The 24,720-nt window shown below is 44.2% G+C and overlaps 1 protein-coding gene across 1 annotated transcript in view; it reads right to left on the reverse strand.

Annotated features, from left to right (window-relative positions):
- The window catches only part of ARMC1 (armadillo repeat containing 1), a 99,643-nt gene that overhangs the window by 62,385 nt on the left and 12,538 nt on the right, over positions 1-24,720 (reverse strand). The window contains exons 2-3 of the mRNA XM_030215076.1: positions 24,212-24,417; positions 6,873-6,964 (exon numbers count right to left, since the gene is read on the reverse strand). Of these exons, the coding sequence (XP_030070936.1) occupies positions 6,873-6,964; positions 24,212-24,373 (254 nt within the window). The 5' untranslated portion in view covers positions 24,374-24,417. The remainder of the gene's footprint in view (positions 1-6,872; positions 6,965-24,211; positions 24,418-24,720) is intronic.

A 24,720-nucleotide genomic window follows, 5' to 3' on the forward strand; every position in this document is an offset into this window, starting at 1 on the left:
ATTCAGGAACTTAAGCAGGATTGTGTGGAAGTGTCACGCCTTCAAAGCTGGAACTAGGTTTGTGAGCCCTTGGACCACTGCCGAGGAGCGGCAGGCAAAACCACCCCACACCAGAGGCAAGGCAGAACTCTGACAAACAGTGAGACTTCACCTGCACTTAGCCGCCCATCCCCAGAAGTTGAGCCCCTGGCTCTAGGCAGCCGGCAGGACTTATAGGACAGGGCAGGAACAGGATCCCAACAAGGCAGCACAGGAACTGAGGGTCAGAGGGGAAAGGAAAATACAGGGACAGCAAGGCAGGGAAAGGATAAGCTAAAAGGCAGGACAGGAAGCTGCAAGCAGCCACTAAAACAGGAAACAAAACACTGAACAACAAGACACAGAACAGAAAGCTGCACAGCAGCCACAAAGACACAAACAAAGACTAAACACAAAACTAACCCAGAGACAGGACTAGCAAACAAACCACAACCTAATCTAACTACCCACTGACTAACTAAAACAGACAAGAATCAAGGCAAGGAACCAGACTGAGCAGAAGTGCAAACAGCACCCCAACAAACCTCAGGGCCTTAAGCGATGCAAAGGCAAAGGCAGAGAATTTCCAACTGACTAATAAGCCCCGCAGCAGCTGAGGCTCAGCTGCAGCTATCACCAGGCAACTACGGGTGCTGTGTAGGTTCAAGCAAGTCTGGCAGCCCGGAAGATCCGGACCAGACTGAAATCTGGAACGGGTGACAATAACCAGTCCATTGTAGCCACCAGGTCTGGCCACCAGGTGGCGAGAGGAAGGAGAGCACGAAACATGGGCACAACCATGACAAACAGAAATTTGAAATAAATATAATGGCCATTCCTCTTAGAACAGCAAGGAGGTCCCTGAAGTAGCCTAGTGGTTGGTGCAATGGAGTAGAGAAGGGTACCCACCAGGCTCATATCCCACTCTAACTAGAACACTTGTGGTGAAAGTGCGAGCGCCCCAAAAACCATAAAATACCTACTGAGCCCACATATAGATGACACCTGCAAGCATAAGGGCTATTGTAATAGTGTACAGTTGGGTACATTATTTTCTATACCTGGAAGGCTCACTATACAATATATGGGGTTATGATGTGATATGCACCTAGGACCTAAGTTCACTGCAGTGCCAGGATGTCTATGTGGCCAGTCTAGTAGGACTGCTGGTCACCAGACATCACAATGGCTTGTTTTTGGGCATTTTTCCCTTGAATGTTTTGTTTGAAAATGGCCCTAAAAGAAGATGCACGGAGCACAAAAATGTTTACAACAGGGCAATTTTCGAAGCAAAATGAGACGTGTTTTTGGTTTGAAAATGACCATGTCTGGAACTGGATTTTTTTTTTTCTTTGCAAAAGTCCAAAATCAGATTTAGACGTCATATCAAAAATGCCCCTTTATCTTTTTTGAGATGCAGTAACTAAAATTGCACATAGTATTTGAGATGTGGTCGCACCATGGAGTAATACAAAGGCATTATAAAATTCTCATTTTTGTTTTCCATTTCTTTCCTAATAATTCCTCCTAACATTCTATTTGCTTTCATAACCACTGCTGCACACGGACATCAAGGTCTTTTCCTGGGAAGCTTCATGTAGCTATACTTTGGGTTCCTCTTTCCTACATGAATGATCCCGTCCACGCATAAGCAGGAAGTTGCATCAGCACTGGAAGAGTACCGAAGTCTGAAGGATGGCTAGTGAGGGGAATGGATCATCTGAGGTGGGAAAATGACAGAGGTATGATGGATGGGCGGGGAGGTGATGTGTTAGCTCTAGGCAAGGAGGTTTGATTGAGAACAGGAGACTGCATGAAGTCAAAAAGCTGAAGCTAATTAGGTTCATCTCTGTTTCCCCTTCCTCATGCAGCTGTCTTTGCCGTAAACTCAAAACAAAGCAAGCAAACCTATAAGCGGCCACATCCACGTTGTCATTCTTTATTGTTGGTAGTATTTTTATTTTTATTTTCAAATATACTGGCTTGTGCAGCATACAGATGTACATAGAGGAAGTATAATGGAATAACTTTTCATAGGTACAGTAGTAATTTGTTATGTCATTTGGAGGGGCTGGTTATAGGGACACCCTAGCACTGTTATATTCATGCATAGATTTTATTTCTCTTGGTAAAGAGACACTAAAACAGACATGTTATGAGAATCAGGTGTTCAACATTCAGAGTTTCTCATTTATTATTTTTTTTTATAACATTTATATCCCACATTAAACATGACATAGGCTGAAACCTGGGAGCATTTAAAACCTTTTTTTCCCCTGTGCCTAGATCAAAAGAGAAAGATGGTTGTAGGAACTTGCTCCTTTTGTTTTGTTGGAATGCAGTGGTATAAAATACACTTAATATTGTTTATTACTATTTAAAAAAGAGAAACTGAATAAGGGCAGAGCTACCTTCATGCAGAAGTCCAGAGTCAGTCTAAATGTACCAACATTTTCCAGTTCTGTGGAATATATTTATTTCTTCTTCAAGTCTGGTTGTAAAAGGGATTTTTTTTTTGTTGTTGTTGGGGGAGGGTTAATCTTTATCTGCTGGCTTTGTGTTTGTATATAGATAAGTCCTGTGAATAACGAATGCTAAGTGAAAGCAGCAGTAAAACAATGGAGCTGACTGACATTTATATTCATACAAAGTTAATTATTTTCCGTGGAAATTAAATCTGTTGGCTGCCTGCCATGTGAATATTCCACCACACTTTCATTATTACTACCAAGTATTACATATTTATGGCATTTGCCTTAAACATAGATTGTTTAAATTAATTTATCTAGTCCTTAAAGGCACATGGTATTGCTTGCTAAAACCTAAGGGTGGTTAAACAATTTGGTATAAACTATGCTGTTTAATGCTTTTACTTGTTTTGTACTGCTTTGGGTGCTATTGATCTGTCTGTTGTGTTATTTTGTTGAGTGGAAACAGTCGGGTGGGTTTATAGGAAGGGTAGGGAGTATGGGAGGAGAAGGGTTCTTGGGGGTTGCATATGGAATTTACAATAAAGAATATTGTATATTTTAATATTTTGTAAATCGGTTGCTACACTGTACCTTTGTATCAATAAAATGTATAATAAACTGCCTCCCTCATGTCCTTAACCAGACTCTCCCAAGTCCACTCCAAAAAGTAACCAGTCCCTGAAGGGCAGATTATCGAGAAGCTTCTGAGACACAACATCTGCAGCCCAATGATTCAGCCAGAATCACCTTCAGGCAACCAACACAGAGGTCACAGAACATGAAGTGATGAATAGGGTCCACTTCCAAAGGCTTGGCGGATGAGACACAAGGGCCTCTGAAACTTAATAGGGCAGAAAAGTTCTTCCTGCCAAAAAAAAAAAAAAGCTGTTCATCACGAAATGCTTAGCCACCTGCCTGGGGTTACCCCACGGCCACTTAGAGGGTCTAACCCCAGCATGGCTCAGGTCTGCCTGCACCTGCTGCTTGTGGTCTACACTAGCACCCTCCTCCCACCAACAGTCACAACCGCCTCTGAGAGAGTCTCCCACTCTCAAGTTATCCCCACTGATTTCTAAGTTACTGAGGCAACACTCCTATTGGTCCCACAGTTCCCAGAAAGCACTCACAGACAACACACAAACCACCAGGATTTTTCAGTCCAGACAAACAGGACGAACGATTATGTTTATTCTCTTAAAAATATTGAACAGTGGAACAAAGTAGCGCAAATAGCAAACAATAACAGGTAACTGAAATATGGATCGATTGTAACATTAACATCTGTATAATGCCTAAACAGTACCTAGGAAGATCAAGACATATAATTCACCAAGCCTCAGCAAAGAGATCTGTCTCTCTTCTCCGAGGCTAAGACTACAGCAACAACTGCTGGGTAATTACAAACTCCAGGCCAATCAGAACCCAGTAAACAAGATTTGAAAAGTATACTGTTGCTTGCTTCCTGCTTGTGTTAAAGAAAAAGAACATTCTGGACTCCACTAAGCGGCAGTAAGCCCAATGTGGGCTTACCACTCACTATATAGGATGTACTGCCAGGCTACCACAGCAGCCTGGCGGTACTTCCCACCCCTAGCGCGCAGTCATTTCCGGCGCTACAAAACTTTATAGCACCAGAGTGTAAACGGCAGTAATCAGGCAGTGCCGCGCACTACCCGGTTAACAGGGGAGACCTTACCGCCACCTCAATAGATGGTGGTAAGGACTCACCCCAGAAATGGCCGCATGGTAAATGCTTTACTTGCCGAACAGCCATTTCCTGTAGGAAAGCAAGACTTCCCTTTTACCAGCTATGGTAAATGTGTAAAACATTCATCGATGCCAGCTCCCTTTTGCCGCAGCTTGGTAAAGGGGGCCCTCAGCTCCCTATAATAGCTTTACAGCAACCCCCCCCCCCCCCCCCCACCTGCTGGCCAAATAGGAGATATACACTTCAGGACATTATTAAACAAGAAAATATCAAATACGTTTTACAGGCTTAAAACACACTGTTTCTTCACACTGTATAACTGAGGAGCAATCCTGCAGGAACACTTGCTGGAGCCATTCTGGACTCTGAGCCTCCAGGGGCCCCAAGCCTGGGGAAGTTGAAGAACAAAACCACCCCTACCCCATATCCCCCTTGGCTGAAAAAAAAATCTTGCTGCAAAGAAAACTACAGCAGGACCTAAAATGGCTTATGTTCCCACCAAAGGAATTCAAAGCCTCAGTCGGGTCAAGGTAGCCCACACCACACCCCCAAGACAGTTTCCAAAGTCGGAAAGGCTTTGTCACACAAAGAGCAAAGAACCAGCAGTTGTGCTAAGCTGCCAGCTCCCGCAGGTTACACAACACCAGTCTATCTGAGGTCGACTGCAGCCTGGGGATTCCAGTGATCCCGCCTCCCCCCGCCTGGCTCTCATGATTTGAGTGAGTTTATTTCTTTGTTTTCTGCTTCATGAAGAAGCCACATCCTTTTTATTTTATTTTTTTCTTAATTAGCTTTATTCCCTTTAGAAGACAGCCCAGTCAATTGTTTGTTTTTTTCAGACTGCCTGGAGCTACATTAGATCGACCTGCACCTCCTGCAGAAAGAGCTCCATAGGGATAGAGCTGCGAACCTTGACAAGTTATTGCCCATGGCCAATAGACTTGAGATAGAAGAGTCAAACTTCACACTCAACCAGCGAGGAGCAAGACCATTAGGACTGACCGAGAAGTGTGGACTCTGAGCTAGGCTGGGGCCAGGAACACTAGCCTTAACCTACCATCTCCTGAAGGTACAGAAAATATTGGAGTTTTCCACAGAACACCAGCCCTTATACCGATGTCACTGAGAAAAGTCAATTTCTCTACCTCCATATGCTGGGAGGCAGGGAATACAATCAGGATGTTGCAACCTGGATACTAAGGAATGTTTTATTTTAACTTAATTACTGTTATTAATTCATAGTTTTTTGCAGGAGCGCATACTTCCTGCAGACTAGTGTTTTCCTCTGCAGTGGATTTATATGCCTATAAGCAAATCTGAATCAGATTCAGAAGGTAATTTGTTTATTTTTTTAACTACCATAACTAGGCAGAGCATGAGCAATTATACTTGGAATAGAAATAATCACTACATTGTAAATTAGGATGCTCACTATGAGGACGTATGAGGAGAGGCTTGCTGAACTAAACATGTATACTCTGGAGGAAAGAAGAAACAGGGGTGATATGATACAGACATTCAAATATTTGAAAGGTATTAATCCGCAAACTAACCTTTTCCGGAGATGGGAAGGTGGTAGAACGAGAGGACATGAAATGAGATTGAAGGGGGGCAGACTCAAGAAAAATGTCAGGAAGTATTTTTTCACGGAGAGAGTAGTGGATGCTTGGAATGCCCTCCCGCGGGAGGTGGTGGAAATGAAAACGGTAACGGAATTCAAACATGCGTGGGATAAGCATAAAGGAATCCAGTGCTGAAGGAATGGATCCACAGGAGCTTAGTCAAGATCGGGAGGCGGGGCTGGTGGTTGGGAGGCGGGGATAGTGCGGAGCAGACTTATATGGTCTGTGCCAGAGCCGGTGGTGGGCAGTGGGACTGGTGGTTGGAAGGCGGGGACAGTGCTGGACAGACTTGTACGGTCTGTGCCAGAGCCGGTGGTTGGGAGGCAGGGCTGGTGGTTGGGAGGTGAGGATAGTGCTGGGCAGACTTATACGGTCTGTGCCCTGAAGAGCACAGGTACAAATCAAAGTAGGGTATACACAAAAAGCAGCAAATATGAGTTATCTTGTTGGGCAGACTGGATGCACCGTGCAGGTCTTTTTCTGCCGTCATCTACTATATTACTAATTTTTTTTTATATTACTCATATTAAGATATTTATTTAATACATTTATACCCCACATTTCCCACTTAGTTGCAGGCTCAATGTGGCTTACACAAATACAGATACAATATAAAGTAAGAGCATAAAGTAACATAAGTATAAAGCAACAGTGAGACAGGAGGGGAGTTGGTAAAAAGGGTAAAAACCAGTCACATGTAGTAGGACGTTAATTTGGCTCCGAAGGGTAGGCTTTTGTAAATAAGATGGTTTTCAATGATTTCCTGAAGATAAGATGGTTGTGGATAGATTTCAGAGTTTTGGGCAGGGCGTTACATAGTTGTGTACTTATGTAAGAAAAGCTGGAAGCATAAGTTGATTTGTATCTAAGCCCGTTGCAGTCAGGATAATGCAGGTTTAAGTAAGTTCGGGATTGACTGGTACTGTTTCTGGATGGTAGACTTATTAGGTTCAACATGTATCCATATAATCATTAGAACATTAAGCTACTGAAATGTAACATCTCAGCCTATAACAAACTGAGTTTCAAATTCAAAAACCATTACAGACTTACTTCTGTACAACATTCTGTAAACTCAGCATCATACCCAATTCACTTTTCATCTTCTCCCTGTTGGCACGGCATTCTGCTAAATAGCGAAGAGCCTAAATAGAAAAACAACTACAATGTTAGACAAAAAGAACAGGAAACAACTACTTTCTTCCAATGTAGATGCAAACACAATACTGGTACAGCTGTTACACTGATAACTATGTCCAAAAGGAAAACATAAAACTGCATACAAAGAGTATAGAGGAGGCTCAAAATGTCATTTTTCTTTTGTACTTCAAGGGCTCTACCTGATGATTTTTTTTTTTTTAATAATTGTTAAATTTTGTATATTGTTGGGTAAACTGCTGGGTTAGAACATAAGAACATGGGTTATTTGTGTTACTTCTAGAGAAGAAGATTTTTTTTAAGGGGGGGGGGGGGGGTTGGTGTCTTTTTCATAAGTTCAAAGGGAGGAAAACAAAGTGTTTGAAATCCCTGCACTTAAAATGTTTTTGTGCTGTCTTGAAAGATTAAAACAACCATTCCCTATTTAACTATAGCCAGTTATCCACATGGAAAATGGTCAGAAGTGGATTCTCCAAGGGTATGCACTATTAACATATTCATAAATGATCTACAGATAGGACGGATGAGTAAGATGATCAAATCTGTGGACAGAGACTGACCAAAACTGCTTTTTTTCAGTTTCAGCCAAAACAAAAACTGCCACTAAACTGTTAGAAAGCTTTTGGCCGAAACTGAAACTACAGCCAAAACTCATTCCCTAGTTTTGGCCAAAGCCCAAACTGAAAACTCAAGTTTGGGTCTTTGAATGTGAGCCAGCGAGGGAAGCTGGGGCTTGTCAGAGTTTGCAGTGTGCATCCCTCTGCTAAACCCACAGTATCCAAGCCAGAATATAATAATTTAAATAACGAAAGACCATATTTTACACCAAGCAAAAAGAAGGTCTCCACACACATGGACTGCAGCTAATGAAAAACTAAGAGCCACAGTGCTTTTACAGTAACTAACTTTGCATCACACTCCCGAGTGCTAGATGAAGTCATAATTCCACAGAGGCTAATTCCTAAGGAGCTTATCCCAAATTTACAGAATTAAATTCCTGCATTTATTTGGAGCCCTCTGTTTACCATATAAACTATTGTGCAAGATCATAACTACATTTTTTTCCATTCCTTTCCATTAGTCTCCACAGATCAATCCAGAGACGTATGGGTTATGTCAGTCTACCAGCAGGTAGAGGTAGAGAGAAGACCACAGCCCTGTCACATAGGACCCTGTCCAGCAGCCTCTCTTTCAGTATAGACAATACCAAACCAGAGAAGCACAACCAAATGAGAAAAGAATCCCTTGCCTCCTGAAAAGCCACAGAAGAACAAAAAACCAACCAGGCAACAAGTCAACTGGAACAGCAAACTTGAAACAGCCAGCAAGCAAAAGCTGCAACTATACTAAAAAAAAAAAGGACAGCCAGTATGACATGCACCGCTTGGAGGCACGCGAGACGAATAAGTTGTTTGCTTGTTTCTGTTTTTTTCTTTAAGCCAATCCTGCAGCGACAAGCACAGGAAAAAGAATCTTTATGAGCAGAATATCCCAAAAGCCACTTCCCCGGAAACCACAAACTGAAATAGTACACAAAAGGGTGGGCCTCTGGATTGATCTGTGGGCACTAACGGAAAGAAAATTATCAGATAAGAAACTAATTTTTCCTTCCACAGCATCCCCCAGATCAATCCAGAGATGTACGGGACGTACAAAAGCAGTTCTCAAGAAGGGCTGGACTCAGCAAATCCCTATGACAAACATAGCCACTCCAAAGGCAGCAAAATTCCCATGTCTAACACAGCCACTCCAAAGGCAGCACTGCGCCATGCCAGAATATCCAATCTGCAATGCTTCTCAAATGTATGAACAGAGGACAACATAACCGAATGACAAATCTCATCCACAGAAATGGCACGAACCTCAGCAAAGGCAGTAGCTATGGCCCTAGTTGAGTGGGCCTTTAACTGGAAAGGAGGAGCCTTACACGCTAAGAGGTAAGCTGCAGAAATGGCCTCCCGAAGCCAGCGGGCAATCGTAGCTTTGGATGCCATCTCTCCTTTCTTGCGGCCAGACAACAAGACAAACAGATGATCGGACCTCAGGAAGTCATTGGAGACATACAGGTCCTGGAGAAATTCTACGAACGTCCAGACAGCGAAGACTCTGAAAGCTCTCAGGGTAGTCCTCACAACGAAACGAGTGGACAGAAATTGGCTGATTCAGATGGAAACTAGAAACCACCTTAGGAAGTAATGAGGGCACTGTCCGGAGCAGGACTCCAGCCTCCGTAAAACAGAGAAAGGGATCCCTACATGAGAGTGCCTGCAACTCAGACACTCTTATGGCTGACGCCATAACACCAGAAACTCCACCTTCAAGATGAGGTCTTTCAAAGAACCACGATCCAACGGCTTGACAAGCACCTTCTGAAGAGCATGGCGCACCAGATGCAGCTGCCATTCTAGGCAAACCAGGCATCTGGGGGGGGGGGGGGGGGGAAGCAGATGGTTCACCCCACACAGAAAACACAGCACATCCGGATGGGATCCCAGAGATATCCCCTGAATCTGACCCCAGAAGTAGACCACCACTGTCACCTGCACCTTCAGCGAACCCAGTGCCAAGCCTTTCGCCAGGCCATCCTGCAGGAAGGATAGCACCTGGTCCAATGAGGCGGAAAGCAAAAGCTGTGCCACTCCAAACACCAGTCCTTCACACACACTGGCATAAGTCAAAGTGGACTTCTTCTTCACATGTGTTGATGGGGTGCAATGATGAAGGCCAGCCCAAACTGGTCCAGTGCTGGTATTGCCTAATATAAAGGAAAACTATAATCTACAGTCTACAGATAGTGAAGTGTGGAGACATTTTTTCTTCTGTGGACTACAAAACAAACAAGGCCATTGGTGCCCAGCACACAAGCAAGCACCCCCACTTCCTCCCCCTCTTCTAGCCAGGTAACTGAAAGACAATGGGGTAGATGCACTAACAAAAACGTTAAAGCCCTTCCCTTACCGAATCGGTAAGAAACGGGCATGCATCAAGGAAATCGCATGCAAATGAGCTGCTCGCTGCTAGCTCATTTGCATGCGATTTCCTTTCAAGCCAGTCGGCCAGCTGAGCATGCGCAGAGTGGTCAAGCACGTCCGCTTTTGTTTTTCCAGCTGCTGTAATGTAGGATTCTGACTCTGCAGACAGGCAATCAGGTCAGAAGACCAGCGACCTTTCCTTTGCTTAAAGTTCTGTCATACCCTGCAAAGATGATTTGTTTGCTGCCAGGATTGAAGTCATGCATTGGGGGGCTCTCCCTCCTCCTTTTCTCCTGGCTTCACGTAAAAAAAAAAAAAAAAAAAGGTCACCCCTGATAGGATTTTTTTTCCCTGCAGATTTTTTTGATAGGCATCCTTCTTGGACGCGTTTTTCTTACGACCACTGCAGGAGAGAATCGGGATGTGCGAGGACTATCTGGACGTCCCTTTCGATTTATGCCCCTCCTCCAGGTCTCTCAGCCAGTCACAGCGCGTTTAGCTGTCTCTGGTGTCCGCTAAATGCGCTGTGATTGGCTGAGAGGCCGTGGGGGGGGGGGGGGCCTCACAATCATCCATTAGCCCTCACAAAGAGCTTCAGCTGGCGATGAGGAAGGGGGACAAAGCTAAGCTCCTTCGTTAACTTTTAAAGCAATGATTAAAATAAGTAGTAGCCCTTCACTTGGAGAAAGCTGCAAATGTCCAAGCGCTCGTCAGGGACGTCCTTTTTTGTTTTTGTGAGTCAAGGATATCCATGTTAGGCACTTTAGAAGTACATCCCTGACGAGCACTTGGACATTTTTTTTTCCAGATTGTCATCCTTCTCAGACGTTTTTGGAGCTCACTATAGGTGTTCAGCTCTGCAAGAAATTTTTTTTTCCTTCCGACTCCCTCACAGCATTCCCAACGAGAGGTGCAGACCTCCCATTAGGTTTTTCACGGTAAGGGGAAAACGGTAGTGCATCGCATCACATACACATTATAATACTAATTTGTTCATCTGCATTCCGTTTTCATTAGCTGCTACAGTGACAGGACAATGCTCTTTTGTGCATGTCCCGGTTTACTACTTGTGCGTTAAACTGGCTAGAACCAGTTTAAAACCCACGCTGCTGGCTCGTTTAGTGCATCTAGCCCAGTGAGTCATGCAATTCACTGTTTGATAGGGTGTGTTCAAAGAGGCCATTTGGAAATTAATTGGATGCAGTAGGTTTCCATCTATTGAGAAGCAATTACCATTTGAAGGGAGCAAGGAGATGGACAAAGGGGGGAGGCAACAGAATTCCTGCAGCCTTAAGGCAAGGGAAGGAAAAGACATGCTATGAGTGTAAGGACTAAGGTATACACCAAAAATGGCACATGTGAGTTTATCTTGTTGGGCAGACTGGATGGACCGTGCAGGTCTTTTTCTGCCGTCATCTACTATGTTACTATCCAGCTCATTTTTGAAAGTGATCGCCGGCCATCTTCCAACACAAATCGGGAGATGGCCGGCGATCTCACAACGGCGGCCAAATCGGTACAATCGAAAGCCACTATTTTGACACCATCGCCGCTTTCCCGTCGCAGATCTGGCGAAAGTTCAAGGGGGCGTGTTGGCAGCGACGCAAAGGCGGGACATGGGCGGGGTTACGAAATGGCCGGCTTTAGCCCATAATGGGAAAAAAAAAAGGCGGTGATGAAGAGCATTTGGCCGCTTTTACTTGGTCCCTTTTTTTTCCAGGTCCAAGCTTCAAAAGATGCCCGAACTGACCACATGACCACCGGAAGGAAGCGGAGATGACCTCCCCGTACTCCCCCAGTGGTCACTAACCCCCTCCGACCAACCCCCCCCCCTAAACACTTTTTTTCCAGCCTGTATGCCAGCCTCAAACGCCATACCCCACCTCCATGACAGCAGAATGTGTTCTGTCCTCAGACAGCCGTTTCCTGCTTGTGATGTGGCTCTGGGTTGAGTGTGACACCTTTTCTGTTATTTGCACTGCAGAGTCACATCAGCAATGCATTGTGGTGGGTGTAGGTATTGGTAGTTGGTAGGCTCTACTCCCCTGGTGCTTTCCCCCTGCTTACTGGGTCAGAGTGTGCCCTGTTTTGTTTCCTGTTGTAGTCCATGCGGTAGAGGCCATTTTTGTAAGCCAGTTTTAGTTCCCTTTCCTGTGTTACCCACGTTACAGAACATAGTTCTTATCTTGAATGGTGCTGAAAGAGGGCATTGTACACCATTGTGCCAGCTCTGACCTACTGCTAAATCTTAGTACCAGGGACTCTTTGCCAGTGGGGTACAACCTCTGATCTGCAGTTAACTGTGAGTAAACGTGCTTATTTCAAGAAAGGACTTTTTCAGAGAGATTAGTCTTCAGGTGTGAACTGGTGTGCCAAAAAGTTATACAGCAGCAATAAGTCCTAGAGGCTGTATGCAGGTCCCTGGAGCAGTTTTAGTGGGTGCAGTACATTTGTGGGTAGTGGGTTTGGGGGCTCACCTCCCAAAGTAAGGGAGCTATGCACGTGGAAGCTTTTCTGAAGTCCACCGCAGTGACCCCTAGGGAGCCCGGTTGGTGTCCTGGCATGTCAGGGGGGGCCGGTGCACTAAAAATGCTGGCTCCTCCCACGGCCAAATGTTTTGAATTTGGCCAGAGTTTGAGATGGCCGACATAACTTTCCATTATCGCTAAAAAACGAAGCCAGCCATCTAAAACCCCAGCCAAATCCAAGGCATTTGGCTGGCCGAACCGTATTATCAAAAACAAAAGATGGCCGGCCATCTTTTTCGAAAATACGGTCTGGTCAGCTGTTTGCAGCGCCACCAAAATACATCGCCGGCCATGTATTTCGCCGGCGCTGTTCAATTATTCCCCTCTATATTACTATGTGCAAACTGAATCCTGACCTTTTGAACTGAAATAAGGATTCTTTTACAGAGGATGTGTTAACAAAAGGACTGAAATTTATCTTTTAAAAGGAGCTGTATTTTTTTTTACGTACCTTTTGGCAATTATGCCAAACGAATGATATATCCTAGATGACGTATTCTTGAAAAAACAGTTCTTTGTGCTTTGGGCTGAGAAACTCTATACAAGTGCCTGGTGTGAAAGGCAAGGGGGGGGGGGGGGGCAGTAACAGTCCTGGGTCTCTGGGGAGCCAGAGGCTTATTAAGTGCTTGACTTGCTGTTTTTCTCTTTTTATGTATCCAATTTCCCCCTGCTTATTCTTGCTAAGAAACTAGTTTATTCTTACAAAATCAGCATCAAAGCAGAAACAGTTGCTAACATGATAACTAACAGGCTGGTGTCCAAGAAAAATACAGCTGAGGGTATCTGGTTTGGGTAGGGGCTTGGGTTCTGGTTCTGTGATCCAGCCAGCCTTGACAGGCCTGAGCACATGCAACAATGTGATAATCACCGGGCCTGAATACCCCCTCTTCTACAAGGTTGCCTTCTCAAGAGCCAAGCCATAAGATCCTTCATCAGAACGGACCCTTGGAACAGGAGACCCGACTTCCCCGGCAAACAAAGTAGGTCGATCAGCCAGTTGTCCAGGTAAGGATGAACCCAAATCCCCTCCTTTCTCAGAAAGGCTGCAAATACCACCATGACCTTGGAGAAAGTCTGCGGTGCAGAGTCAAGAATGGCAGGAGTAACTGGTGATTTCTCCTACCCCAACTACACCCCTAGACCACTATGGATTATAAGATAGGCCCAGGAGGACTTACAGATGTGGAGGGAGAGACATGGTGTGGGAGGGAGGTCCTGGATTCTGTTCAGGTGGGAAGAAAAATGGAGGAATACAAACAGGACAAATCACACATTTTCAGCTTCCAGTGAAAATACATGGTCATTATTGGCTGAAACTGAAAAAAAAAAAAAACATACCAGAAAATTAACACTCTTTTGGACAAAACTGAAGCCAGGCAGAAAAAGGATTTTGGGCTGGTTTTGGCACCGTAACTAACAACTGAAAAATTTGGTTGATCTCTATTTGTAGATGATACAGAAGTATTCAAAACTGTTAACACAGCAGAGAATTGCGAAGACCTAGACAGGATCTTGTGAAACTAGAAGGCTGGTCATCTCAATGCATAAATGATGCCACACAAACTTACACATTGTCAAAGGGACCGGTTCTGGTGCTAGCAATCTAGGTGTCATCATTGATGATACATTGTACTGCTATGGATTTACAGCCTGTCTCACTGACACAGACTACTCAATAATTACCGTGGATTCTTTTGGATTCGTATTAGATAAATGAAACCTTTATTAGAGGTGCTAAAATCTACAATGATTAAGATATATACAATGGTTAGCTATATAAACAATCATTACATCACTGGTCCCTACATCTAAGCAATGCTAAGAGTTCTTAGACCAGGAAAATAAGCAATAATACACTATACATACAATCATCACTGGTCCTTACATCATCCAGGCTCTTATCAGCTGGGCAGGGGGGGGGGGCCCATTACAGTGAAAGCCAGGAGCTTTTTAGACCAGGAACAAGTCCTCTGCGAAGTACGTACGTTACTCACAGATGAGCTCCCGATTTCACTGAAAGAAACTCCCCTTTTTATTAGGCTCAGAACTCATGTTCAGAGCTAAGGAAAATTACAGAATGCTTCTCTGTTTACGTAAACAAGCCATACTGTGGGAACGTGGTCATATGTTTTTCAAGTCCAGGTGGCCAAGTTGAACTTCTGAAAACAAGCACCATCCTAGCAAATTAGAGCTGTGTCTTATCGTCTGCAACTTGTTTTTGTATTTACAAGAAAAGTTACTTTTTGTCAAAGACACAAGATTTCAGAGTTCATTATCGATCAAAGCAGGGTTGAAAAGCAATCCTTTAAATCTTCCATTACATACGTTGAAACCTTCTGCTTAGTGTGCTGCCGCGGCTAAGAAAGGAAATAGAATGTTAGGTATTATTAGGAAAGGAATGGAAAACAAAACTGAGGATGTTATAATGCCTTTGTATCGCTCCATGGTGCAACTGCCCCTCGAATACTGTGTTCAATTCTGGTCGCCGCATCTTGAAAAAAAAAGATATACTGGAAATAGAAAAGGTGCAGAGAAGGATGACGAAAACGATAAAAGGGGATGGGACGACTTCCCATATGAGGAAAGGCTGAAGGGCTAGGGCTCTTCAGCCTGAAGAAAAGACAGCTGACGGGAAGATATTTATAACAGAGGTCTCTAAAATAATGAGTGGAGTGGAACAGGTAGACGTGAAGTGTTTGTTTATGATTTCCAAAAATACTAGGACTAGGGGGCATGCAATGAAACTACAAAGTAGTAAATTTAAAATGAATCTGAGAATCTTCACTCAACATTTAATTAAACTCTGGAATTTGTTGCCAGAGAATGTGGTAAAGGTGGTTAGCATAGCAGAGTTTAAAAAGGTTTGGGTGGCTTGCTAAAGGAAAAGTCCATAGACCATTATTAAATTGGACTTGTGAAAATCCACTATTTCTGGAATAAGCAGCATAAAAATGTTTGTACTTTTTGGGGATCTTGCTAGGCAGGTATTTGTGACCTGGATTGGCCACGGTTGGAAACAGGATGCTGGGCTTGATGGACCTTTGGTCTGTCCCAGTATGGCAATACTTATGTACTTATCTATATGCAGAACTCCCTCTTGTGGCCACTCCGAGATGGGACATCACCAGCGCCTACAAAGGCATGTATGAAGGTAATCTAAATGGCATAACAAGGGTGAGAAGTCTGGTGGTCTGCTTGATTTCAGTTCATTTTTTCCTATTTTCAGAATTACAGTCCAAGAATTTATCTTGTAATAGAAATAGGGTGGATACAAAATCATGTAACTACTACTACTCATTTCTATAGCACTACTAGTCAAACAGTAATCTACCCAGCCACACATTTTAGTCCACAAAAGGAGAAGAGGAATCCAAGGCACAATACCAAGAAAAGGTTATACAAAAGGAAAAAAAAAAAGCAAGCACTGTTATTATATGATGAAGCATAAATTGCAATCAGGGTACAGAAGCTGCAGAAAGATTTAAAAGTACCTGAAGATCCCTCGGATCATAAATGATCACAGGAAAATATATCTTCAAAATTGTAATTTGATAACATTTACAGGGAAAATTCAGCCAAAATAAACCCCTTAGCTGCTGAACCTGAATTCTCAACTCAAAAAATGTTTTGGGTTTTTTTTTAATTTTAAAATGTCCAAGTTACCTAGGTCAACACTCTGTTCCTCCCTCATCTCCCCCCCCCCTTCATCCCTATTCAACTTACTCCTTTCTCTCTCCTCCTTAGGAAGTACATTCCTTCTCCTTTCCTTTTTGTTAAATTTAAACCATATTTTTCAGGTTTCTGAACTCATTTTATTGTAAACCACCTTGTTGAATCATGGTTAATCTGGTATGTCAAGCTTTCTTACATAAATAATGCTGAACAAACAGTTCAAGAAGTTAACATCTCTATTTCGGGGGGGGGGGGGGGGGGGGGGGGGGGGGGGGAGACAGTATCCAGTCACTATCTGGTTCACGAACAATTTTTACAATTGAAGTTGCTGGAAACACTTCTTGATCATTCCCCTCTGTAAGTGTGAGTCTTATCTATACATTTGCTCATCAAAAAGGTGAAGAAAATGAAATTATCCAAGGAAAAATATGGTACTAAGTCAGATATCTATGTTACATTAAGCTCATCAAAAGATCGGGAGCTACAGGCTGATCTATAGTTTTTGTTGTAACAAAAAGGGGGTAAATAATACGCGTTTGCTATAGAAGGACAAAGACTCCATTAGAATTTTCAAAGTCTAAAAAAAGTAGCTTAGGAAAAATCATAAAATGTAAAAGTCCTCCGTGACAAGGAATTCTCCAAGCCTTCAATCCTACTATATATCAAAATATTATCATTAGCAAAAAAACAACTGTTTATCAGAAACTTGTTAACGTTCAGTTCTAATACTCCAGTTCCTTTTCCACAAAATCCACCATTTTGTTTTTAAACAACAAACTAAGACAACAGTTCAAATTTCTGAGCAATGGATTGAGCCAGTTTAGCCATAGCATCCCAAATAACCTATAAAATTATCAAAGGTGGTTTAGGAGGTACACAGGTTTCCTTAGTTCATTGAGTGACTCAAACTCCCAACAGGGCTACATCCATTGAGGCTTCTCCACTTCAACTCAACGCCAACAGGTTGCTGTATCACAGGCACTGAAGCACCATATTTCAGCAGCTGATCAAGGTATGAGGACCCCACTAGAATCAGGACTACCCCCCAAACCCACCTCACCGCTCCCCCCGTTTTCTATTTCTGTTGATGGCTCTCTCATTCTCCCTGTCTCCTCAGCTCGAAACCTTGGGGTCATCTTTGACTCTTCTCTCTCCTTCTCTGCTCATATCCAGCAGATTGCCAAGACCTGTCGTTTCTTTCTTTACAACATCCGTAAAATCCGCCCCTTTCTTTCTGAGCACTCTACCAAAACCCTCATCCACACCCTTGTCACCTCTCGTTTAGACTACTGCAATCTGCTTCTTGCTGGCCTCCCACTTAGTCACCTCTCCCCTCTCCAGTCGGTTCAAAACTCTGCTGCCCGTCTTGTCTTCCGCCAGGGTCGCTTTACTCATACTACCCCTCTCCTCAAGACCCTTCACTGGCTCCCTATCCGTTTTCGCATCCTGTTCAAACTTCTTCTACTAACCTATAAATGTACTCACTCTGCTGCTCCCCAGTATCTCTCCACACTCGTCCTTCCCTACACCCCTTCCCGTGCACTCCGCTCATGGATAATCCTTATCTGTTCCCTTCTCCACTACTGCCAACTCCAGACTTCGCGCCTTCTGTCTCGCTGCACCCTACGCCTGGAATAAACTTCCTGAGCCCCTACGTCTTGCCCCATCCTTGGCCACCTTTAAATCTAGACTGAAAGCCCACCTCTTTAACATTGCTTTTGACTCGTAACCACTTGTAACCACTCGCCTCCACCTACCCTCCTCTCTTCCTTCCCATTTCACATTAATTGATTTGATTTGATTGCTTTATTTATTTTTTGTCTATTAGATTGTAAGCTCTTTGAGCAGGGACTGTCTTTCTTCTATGTTTGTGCAGCGCTGCGTACGCCTTGTAGCGCTATAGAAATGCTAAATAGTAGTAGTAGTAGTCATTTAAAAGCAATTTGGCTCTATTTACCACACCTCTCATTGCCAGATCCCTTTGCAGCTTTCTGAACTCCTGGCTAAAAGATGTACTGACACCAGGAAAAAGAGATGGCACACCCTCCCCTGATCTATCACCAGCGTTCCCCAACATAGACAAATCAGACAAAACACTTCAGAGGACAACTCCCCATTCTGCCGCATCTAAAACAGTCCGGATGACAAAATCTGCCTGAGTATTGCTCTGTCCCTCTGACAGGTGAAGAGCACGAGTCTCCACCCAATCCAGCAGACAGAACGCCTCCACTGCTAGAGGTAAACTGCTGATGCCCCTCTGCCAAATGATGTAGGCCACTGCCATAAGTGTTGTCAGACAAGACTTGGACAGCCTTGCACTCCAGCAGATCCTGAAAACTTAAGGCATCCACCACCGCTCTCAACTCCAAACGATTTATGGGCCAAACCGTGTCGAGCGAAGTCCAACTCCTTTGAGCAACTCGATCTAGACAATGAGCTGCCCACCCTGAGAAACTGGCATTCATCATGCCCCTCTGCAAATCTGGTGGGCAGAGCCACCACGCCAAGCTGTTCCTGGTCCTGTCCGACCAGGGCAGACTCCGTAGATAGTCCAGAGAAGTCGGGGACCACCTGCTCAACAGGAAGTGTTGGAGAGGACGCATGTGAGCTCTTGCCCACGGTACCACCTCCAGGGTGGCTGCTATGGAACCCAGGACCTGAACATAATTCTAAACGCAGGGACAGGGCAAGTGAAGCAAAGTCTGAACCTATGAAATCAACTTGAGCCACCATCTGGCAGAAACACCTTCCCTTGCCGTGTGTCGAAACGCACTCCGAGGTATTCCAAGGTCTGAGTGGGCAGAAGATTACTCTTGGCTCTGATGATGACCCAAGCCCAAGGACTGGAGGAGCACTATAGCCCAGTAGCTATCCGACTCTCCTATGCTGATGCCACTCGGATCAGCCAATCGTCGAGATAGGGATGTACCCGAATCCCTTCCTTCCACAAAAAAGCTACCACCACCATGACCTTCGAGAAAGTGCACGGGGCAGTCACCAGCCCAAAGGGAAGAGCTCAATACTGGAAATGCCGCCCCAAGACCGCAAACCTGAAGAACCTTTGATGGGGTTGTGAAATTGGGATGTGCAAAGTAAGCTTCCCACAGGTTGAGAACCGTCAAAAGCTTGCCAGGTTAAACTGCTGCAATAACAGCTCGCAACATCTCCATACGAAAGTGTTGGACTCGCAAAACGTTGTGCACCTTCCTTAGATCGAGAATAGGCCGAAAAGTTCCTTACTTTTTGGGAACCATGAAATAAATGGAACAGTGGCCCTTGTGGACTTCAAGAGGAGGAACGGGAACAATGGCCCCCAACTGAAGGAGGACCTGCAAACTGCTTAGAAATGCTGCCCACCTGCAGAGCGTGGCACAGCAGGACTCCAGAAAAAAAGTCTGTGACAGGACAGTCTAATTCGAGTTTGTAACCTTCACGTACCACATCAAGGACCCACTGGTCTGAAGTGATCTTGACTCACTCCAGAAAGGGGAGTCGACCCCCAATCTGCTCCCCCGCAGAATGGGCCAGCGTCCCATCATTGGGAAGACCTAGGCACCGTTCCCTGACGAGCAGGGGCTCCCGACGCTCGCTTGTCATAACGAAAGGAAGATCAATGTTGGAAATGAGAACACTGGAAGGACCTGGAAGACCAGCCTGGTCGATACCAGCACACCTCACGAAACAGAGACCTCAAGAAACCCTGTCGTGAAGAAGGTTTAGGTTTTATCTTCGAGAAGGCGTTGAGACTTGGAAATTCCAAAATCCTTGACAATTTTCTCCAGATCTTTCCCAAAAGCAATTTACCTCGAAAAGGCAACTTGATCAGACATTGCTTAGAGGCCATGTCTGCCGACCAATGACGGAGCCACAACAGACGCCGAAAGGAAACAACCAAGGCCTTGAGTTTGGCCAAAGAACGAACCAAGTCATAAAGGGCATCCGCCAGGTAGGCAAGGCTGATGTTCATGTGAGAGAACGCAGGAGCCCCAGCCAGATCAGTCTCTTGGTCAGACTCTAGAACGGAATGGACCCAGCTAAGACAGGCTCTAGCTGCTTAAGAGTTACAAACGGAAGCCTGGAGCGCCAAGGTGGCCACCTCAAAGGCACGCTTCAGCGAAGCCTCCAGGCGCCTGTCCTGCATGTCCTTCAGCACTACTCCACCTTCTATTGGTAGCATCGTCTCCTTAGTGACAGCCGTCACTAGGGTGTCCACTTTAGGAAGGGAAAACCGCTCCGCTCGATCCGCACTTACCGGATAAAGGCGCAACATGGTCTTGGCTACCTTAAGGCAACCATCAGGGTCCACCCACTGAGCTGAAATTAATTCCTGAATGGCCTCATGAACCGGGAACACATTCGACGGACACTGAGTACTGACCATCTTAGGGTTAAAGGTCTGAGACGGCAACCTCCGGGTCTGCAATATTTAAAGCTTCTAAGACCTGAGAAATAAAAGACGGCAATTCTTCCTTATGGAAAAGCTGCACCGCCGAGGGGGTCATCTGCCTGATCAGGGAGGAGTTCACCCTCCTCCATATCTTCTAAGCCCGCCTGTCTCCAAGATCCCACCGGAGCCACAAGAGACGGGGGCCTTTGTTACAGGAACCAGAGATCCCTCCTCAGAGACCAAAAGTAATTTTTCTCCTCTTAAGGGAGGACACATCCTCGGGGAAAGAAACTGGCAAACTCCGATCTCCCCGGATCCCTCTGGAGCCCGCAGAAGCCTCAAGGGAGGAAGCCGGAATCGAGTGGGGGAGGGTCATAGGCCTGGAGTCTCATCAATACAAATTTGAGGGGGGGGGGGGGGAGAGAGAGAGACCCTGAAGTAGAAAACAGTGCAAGCACCCCTATACTAGGTGTAGCAGCTGCCCCCAACTCCACAAGGATGTCTCCATCCAAAGGGGAAGGTGCCAGCCAGCAACTCCACCGAACTACAGTGAGAACCTTTATCTCCAAATGGAGACTTTTGAACAGTGGCGAGTCTTCTCAGGAGTGGACAGCATGACAAAATTACTCTAAGGTGCAGCAACAACTCATCTGGAAAGTCACAAAACATCTCAGAACAAAGAAAGAACTGCAGCCCTTCTCTAGCCACAGTAACATCAGTGTTCTTAACTCCACAGTAAGAGAGAGTGGATAAAAATAGGATTCATTGGAGAGTAGCAAGGCAGAAACCACTGCTAACCAAAAGATCAGTGATCATCTCGCATTAGCAAAAACACACTTGAACAATCCCCAAGTATTTTGGGATAATGTTTTATGGTTGGACATGTCAAAACTGGAATTCTTTGGACAACAATTCTACAGCAAGAACATCATGCTACCAGTCAAATATGGTGACAAGATGTGTAGGCGAGGGGTCCTGCTTCAGTAGCTTTTTCTATTGCCCTTTTACCTCTTACCCTACTTTTCCTTAAGGAAAAATGAGGAATGCAGAGGGTTTTCCCTCCAGCCGTTTGTTATCTCATTTCCCTGCCAGACGGTAATTACATATTTCACTGTCCCTGCAAGTTCAGGCATATCCGCTGATGGGTTGGAGGAAGAACCTGGCTTAGACAGCAAAGTTTTGCTGAGCCTCAGAGGGCCTTCTCCACCTCCCTGTCCAGAATCTCTGCTAGTTCTCTGGAGCTGCAGCCAGCTCTTCAGATTGACCCGGAAGCATTTGTGTCATTAGTGCCAGCATCGGTGGCCGGGCGTCAGTTGGGAGGTGAACTGCAATCGGCAGCCTGCAGTGGTGAGAGAATGGAGCTGCAGTAAGAGAGAGTCCAGGATTTGCTACAGTGCTCCCCCTCAAGCTGATGGTTAGACCAACGACAATAACTATGGATGCACTATGGTCTGTTTTGGAGCATCTTTACTTGGTATGTGATAATTTTATGACTGTTTCTTTAAACTCCTTGGCCAACTTGCAGAATCTAGTGACCTTAAAACGACAGCAATCTTCCAGATTGGAGAAATGAGAGAAATTTTCTTTGGAGCTCAAGAATATGATTGCATAACAGGCTAGCGATAAATCTTTACTAAAGAACTTGGAAAACCATTATAACTTAAAGGTTTCTTCATTTTCCTGTATCTAAATTGTTGGGTCCACAAGAACTCCAAGAACTCTTTAAAAACTAATTGCGGTGTGAAGATACCAGTCTCTAATATTCCTCCTGTCCATAAGATATATTATTTAACACAGACTCTGCAACTAAAAACAACGGGAAGGATTTGAACTTATCTGAATTTTTGGAGTTGTCAGAAGTTGAAATTTCTGAAGATCAACTGCTGATTTCCTTGTTTTCTTACAAGATAAGGAAATGGTGTTAAGACTACTAAAGGCTTAAGAATGTCCCCTTTTTAGGAGATAAAGTATTAGTGTTTCCAAATGTCTTGTGATGGACTCAGCTTAGGAGGAAGAGATTTCTAACATATAGGCAAGCTACTGCTTCATTAGGAGCTGTTTTTCAATTATGTCTTCCTTGCAAATGTTTTGTTTCCTATCAGGAGAAAAGATATGTTTTTTATGAACCAGCTCAGTTATTTTTCATAGCGGGTAAAGGGATTTCGGTTTCATCCTCAAGTGCTCCATAGTGATGTAGGTCACATTATGTTAATTGCAGGGTTTTGTCCAGTCTTTTACTGGCTTTTTTTTTTTTTGTGTCTCCAATTCCTCATGGAGTTTTCTTTTGGTTTTCCCCTCCCATTTTGTCTGACAGATGAAAATATGATTCAAACTAAGAACAGAGTTATTATCGAACAAAATAAATGTGGTTTTCAGCGTTAAGTTTAAACTTGCTCATCCAGCAGCTAATTAAGTCTAGACCAGGGGTAGGCAACTCCAGTCCTCGAGAGCCGCAGGCAGGTCAGGTTTTCAGGATATCCACAATGAATATGCAGGAGATAGATTTGCAAGCACTGCGTCCTTGGTATGCAAATCTATCTCCTGCATATTCAATGTGGATATCCTGAAAACCTGACCTGCCTGCGGCTCTCGAGGACTGGAGTTGCCTACCCCTGGTCTAGACAATCCTGCACCTTAGGTAACTCCTGTGTCAAGGAGGAATTTACAGGTATAAATGAATGAAATGTCATCAGCATGGCTATAGACTGAAAAACCAGCATTAATAAGGGCAGTGTCTAAGCTATGAAGGCAAGCATTAAATAAAACTGGGGACAGAGGAGAACCTTGCAGAACACCGCAAATGTTGTTCCAACAATGTGAAAATTCTCCACCCCGTCATACTTTATAGGATCTTTTTGTCAAAAATCTTCTAAACCATTTTAAAACATTGCCATGGGCCACCATGATAGATTGATGCAGAAACTGTATGGCATCAAAATCTGGGCTTTTAAAGGTTGATATTTTTTGTAATCAGTGAGCGGGGTTCCATGTTGTACCATATCTGGCACCAACAATCTTGAAGCCTATAGATGGGCATTGCTACAACTCCTTATGGGCTTCTATGCATAAAATGAGGCCATGATATCCACCCTGGAATCCTTATTCTCCTGAAAAGGGACGGAAACATCCTTGGCCAATCTCTGAATTAATATGGGTTAAGGTGAAGATCCACACCAGAGAATTCCAGAAGAAATCAGGTCAACGCTAACTGAAAGTCCGAAACAGTTTTACTGAAGACATGTGAAATTTTTTAATTAGCTGTGTTAACATTCAAGCATTTTTCAGGGGTTTAAGCTGAGCAAAACTGATCAAGACTATGCTTCCTTTTAAAAACAAGGGGTGTAGTCTCACCTTCTTGTTGATTCTGGGAGGGTGCTTCAATGGCCATATGGGATGAGATGCTGGCCATCACTGTTAGATAATTATTGACCATTAACCTGGAAAAGCCCAGGCACTTTAACTGTTATTGACATAAACCCAATGATAAAGCAGATATCTAAATTTCAGCATACACTAGTAGGCTGATGACCATTACCTCTAAATTAAATCACATCATTAAGAATAATGGAAGGCATTTCTCACTGTGAGCGAGCTGAAACTACTTTGCATGGACAAAACAAATTTAAAAGCATTAAATGTGGTACAGCTCTAAAATATATGAAGGATCATACTTACCAATAAAGCAGAATAGACAACCTGAGGATTGGGATGGTCCAAAAATAAAATAAGGCCCGGGAGACATCCCTGATCCTGTACAATGGCTCGTCTATTTAAAGGGTCAGCTGCTAGATCCCGCAGCTGGTTAACAACTGATAGTGCATCTGGCTCCCCACTCATGGTAACAGCCTTGTTTTTTCTCTATGCCATAGGCAGAAGTATTACTATAAAGAAAAGAAAAAAAAATAATATTAGCAACCTTATTTCCAAAAAAGTAATCCTTCATTGCTACAGGGTTCTGTTTACTATAAAAGTCTTAATTCTGAAGAGCAAACAGTTTAAGTCACATGGTATTAGAGCAGGAACCATACAAAATAGAAGGGAAAATTAGGTTCTTACCATGATAATTTTTTTTCCTTTAGTCATAGCAGATTAAGCCATTACGTATGGGTTGTGTCCATCAACCAGCAGGGGGAGATAGAGAGCACTCAACTTTTCACAGTGCCTCATGGCCAGCCAGCTCCACT

This window comes from Microcaecilia unicolor, chromosome 1 (genome assembly GCF_901765095.1).
Source record: "Microcaecilia unicolor chromosome 1, aMicUni1.1, whole genome shotgun sequence".
Lineage (NCBI taxonomy): Eukaryota > Metazoa > Chordata > Amphibia > Gymnophiona > Siphonopidae > Microcaecilia > Microcaecilia unicolor.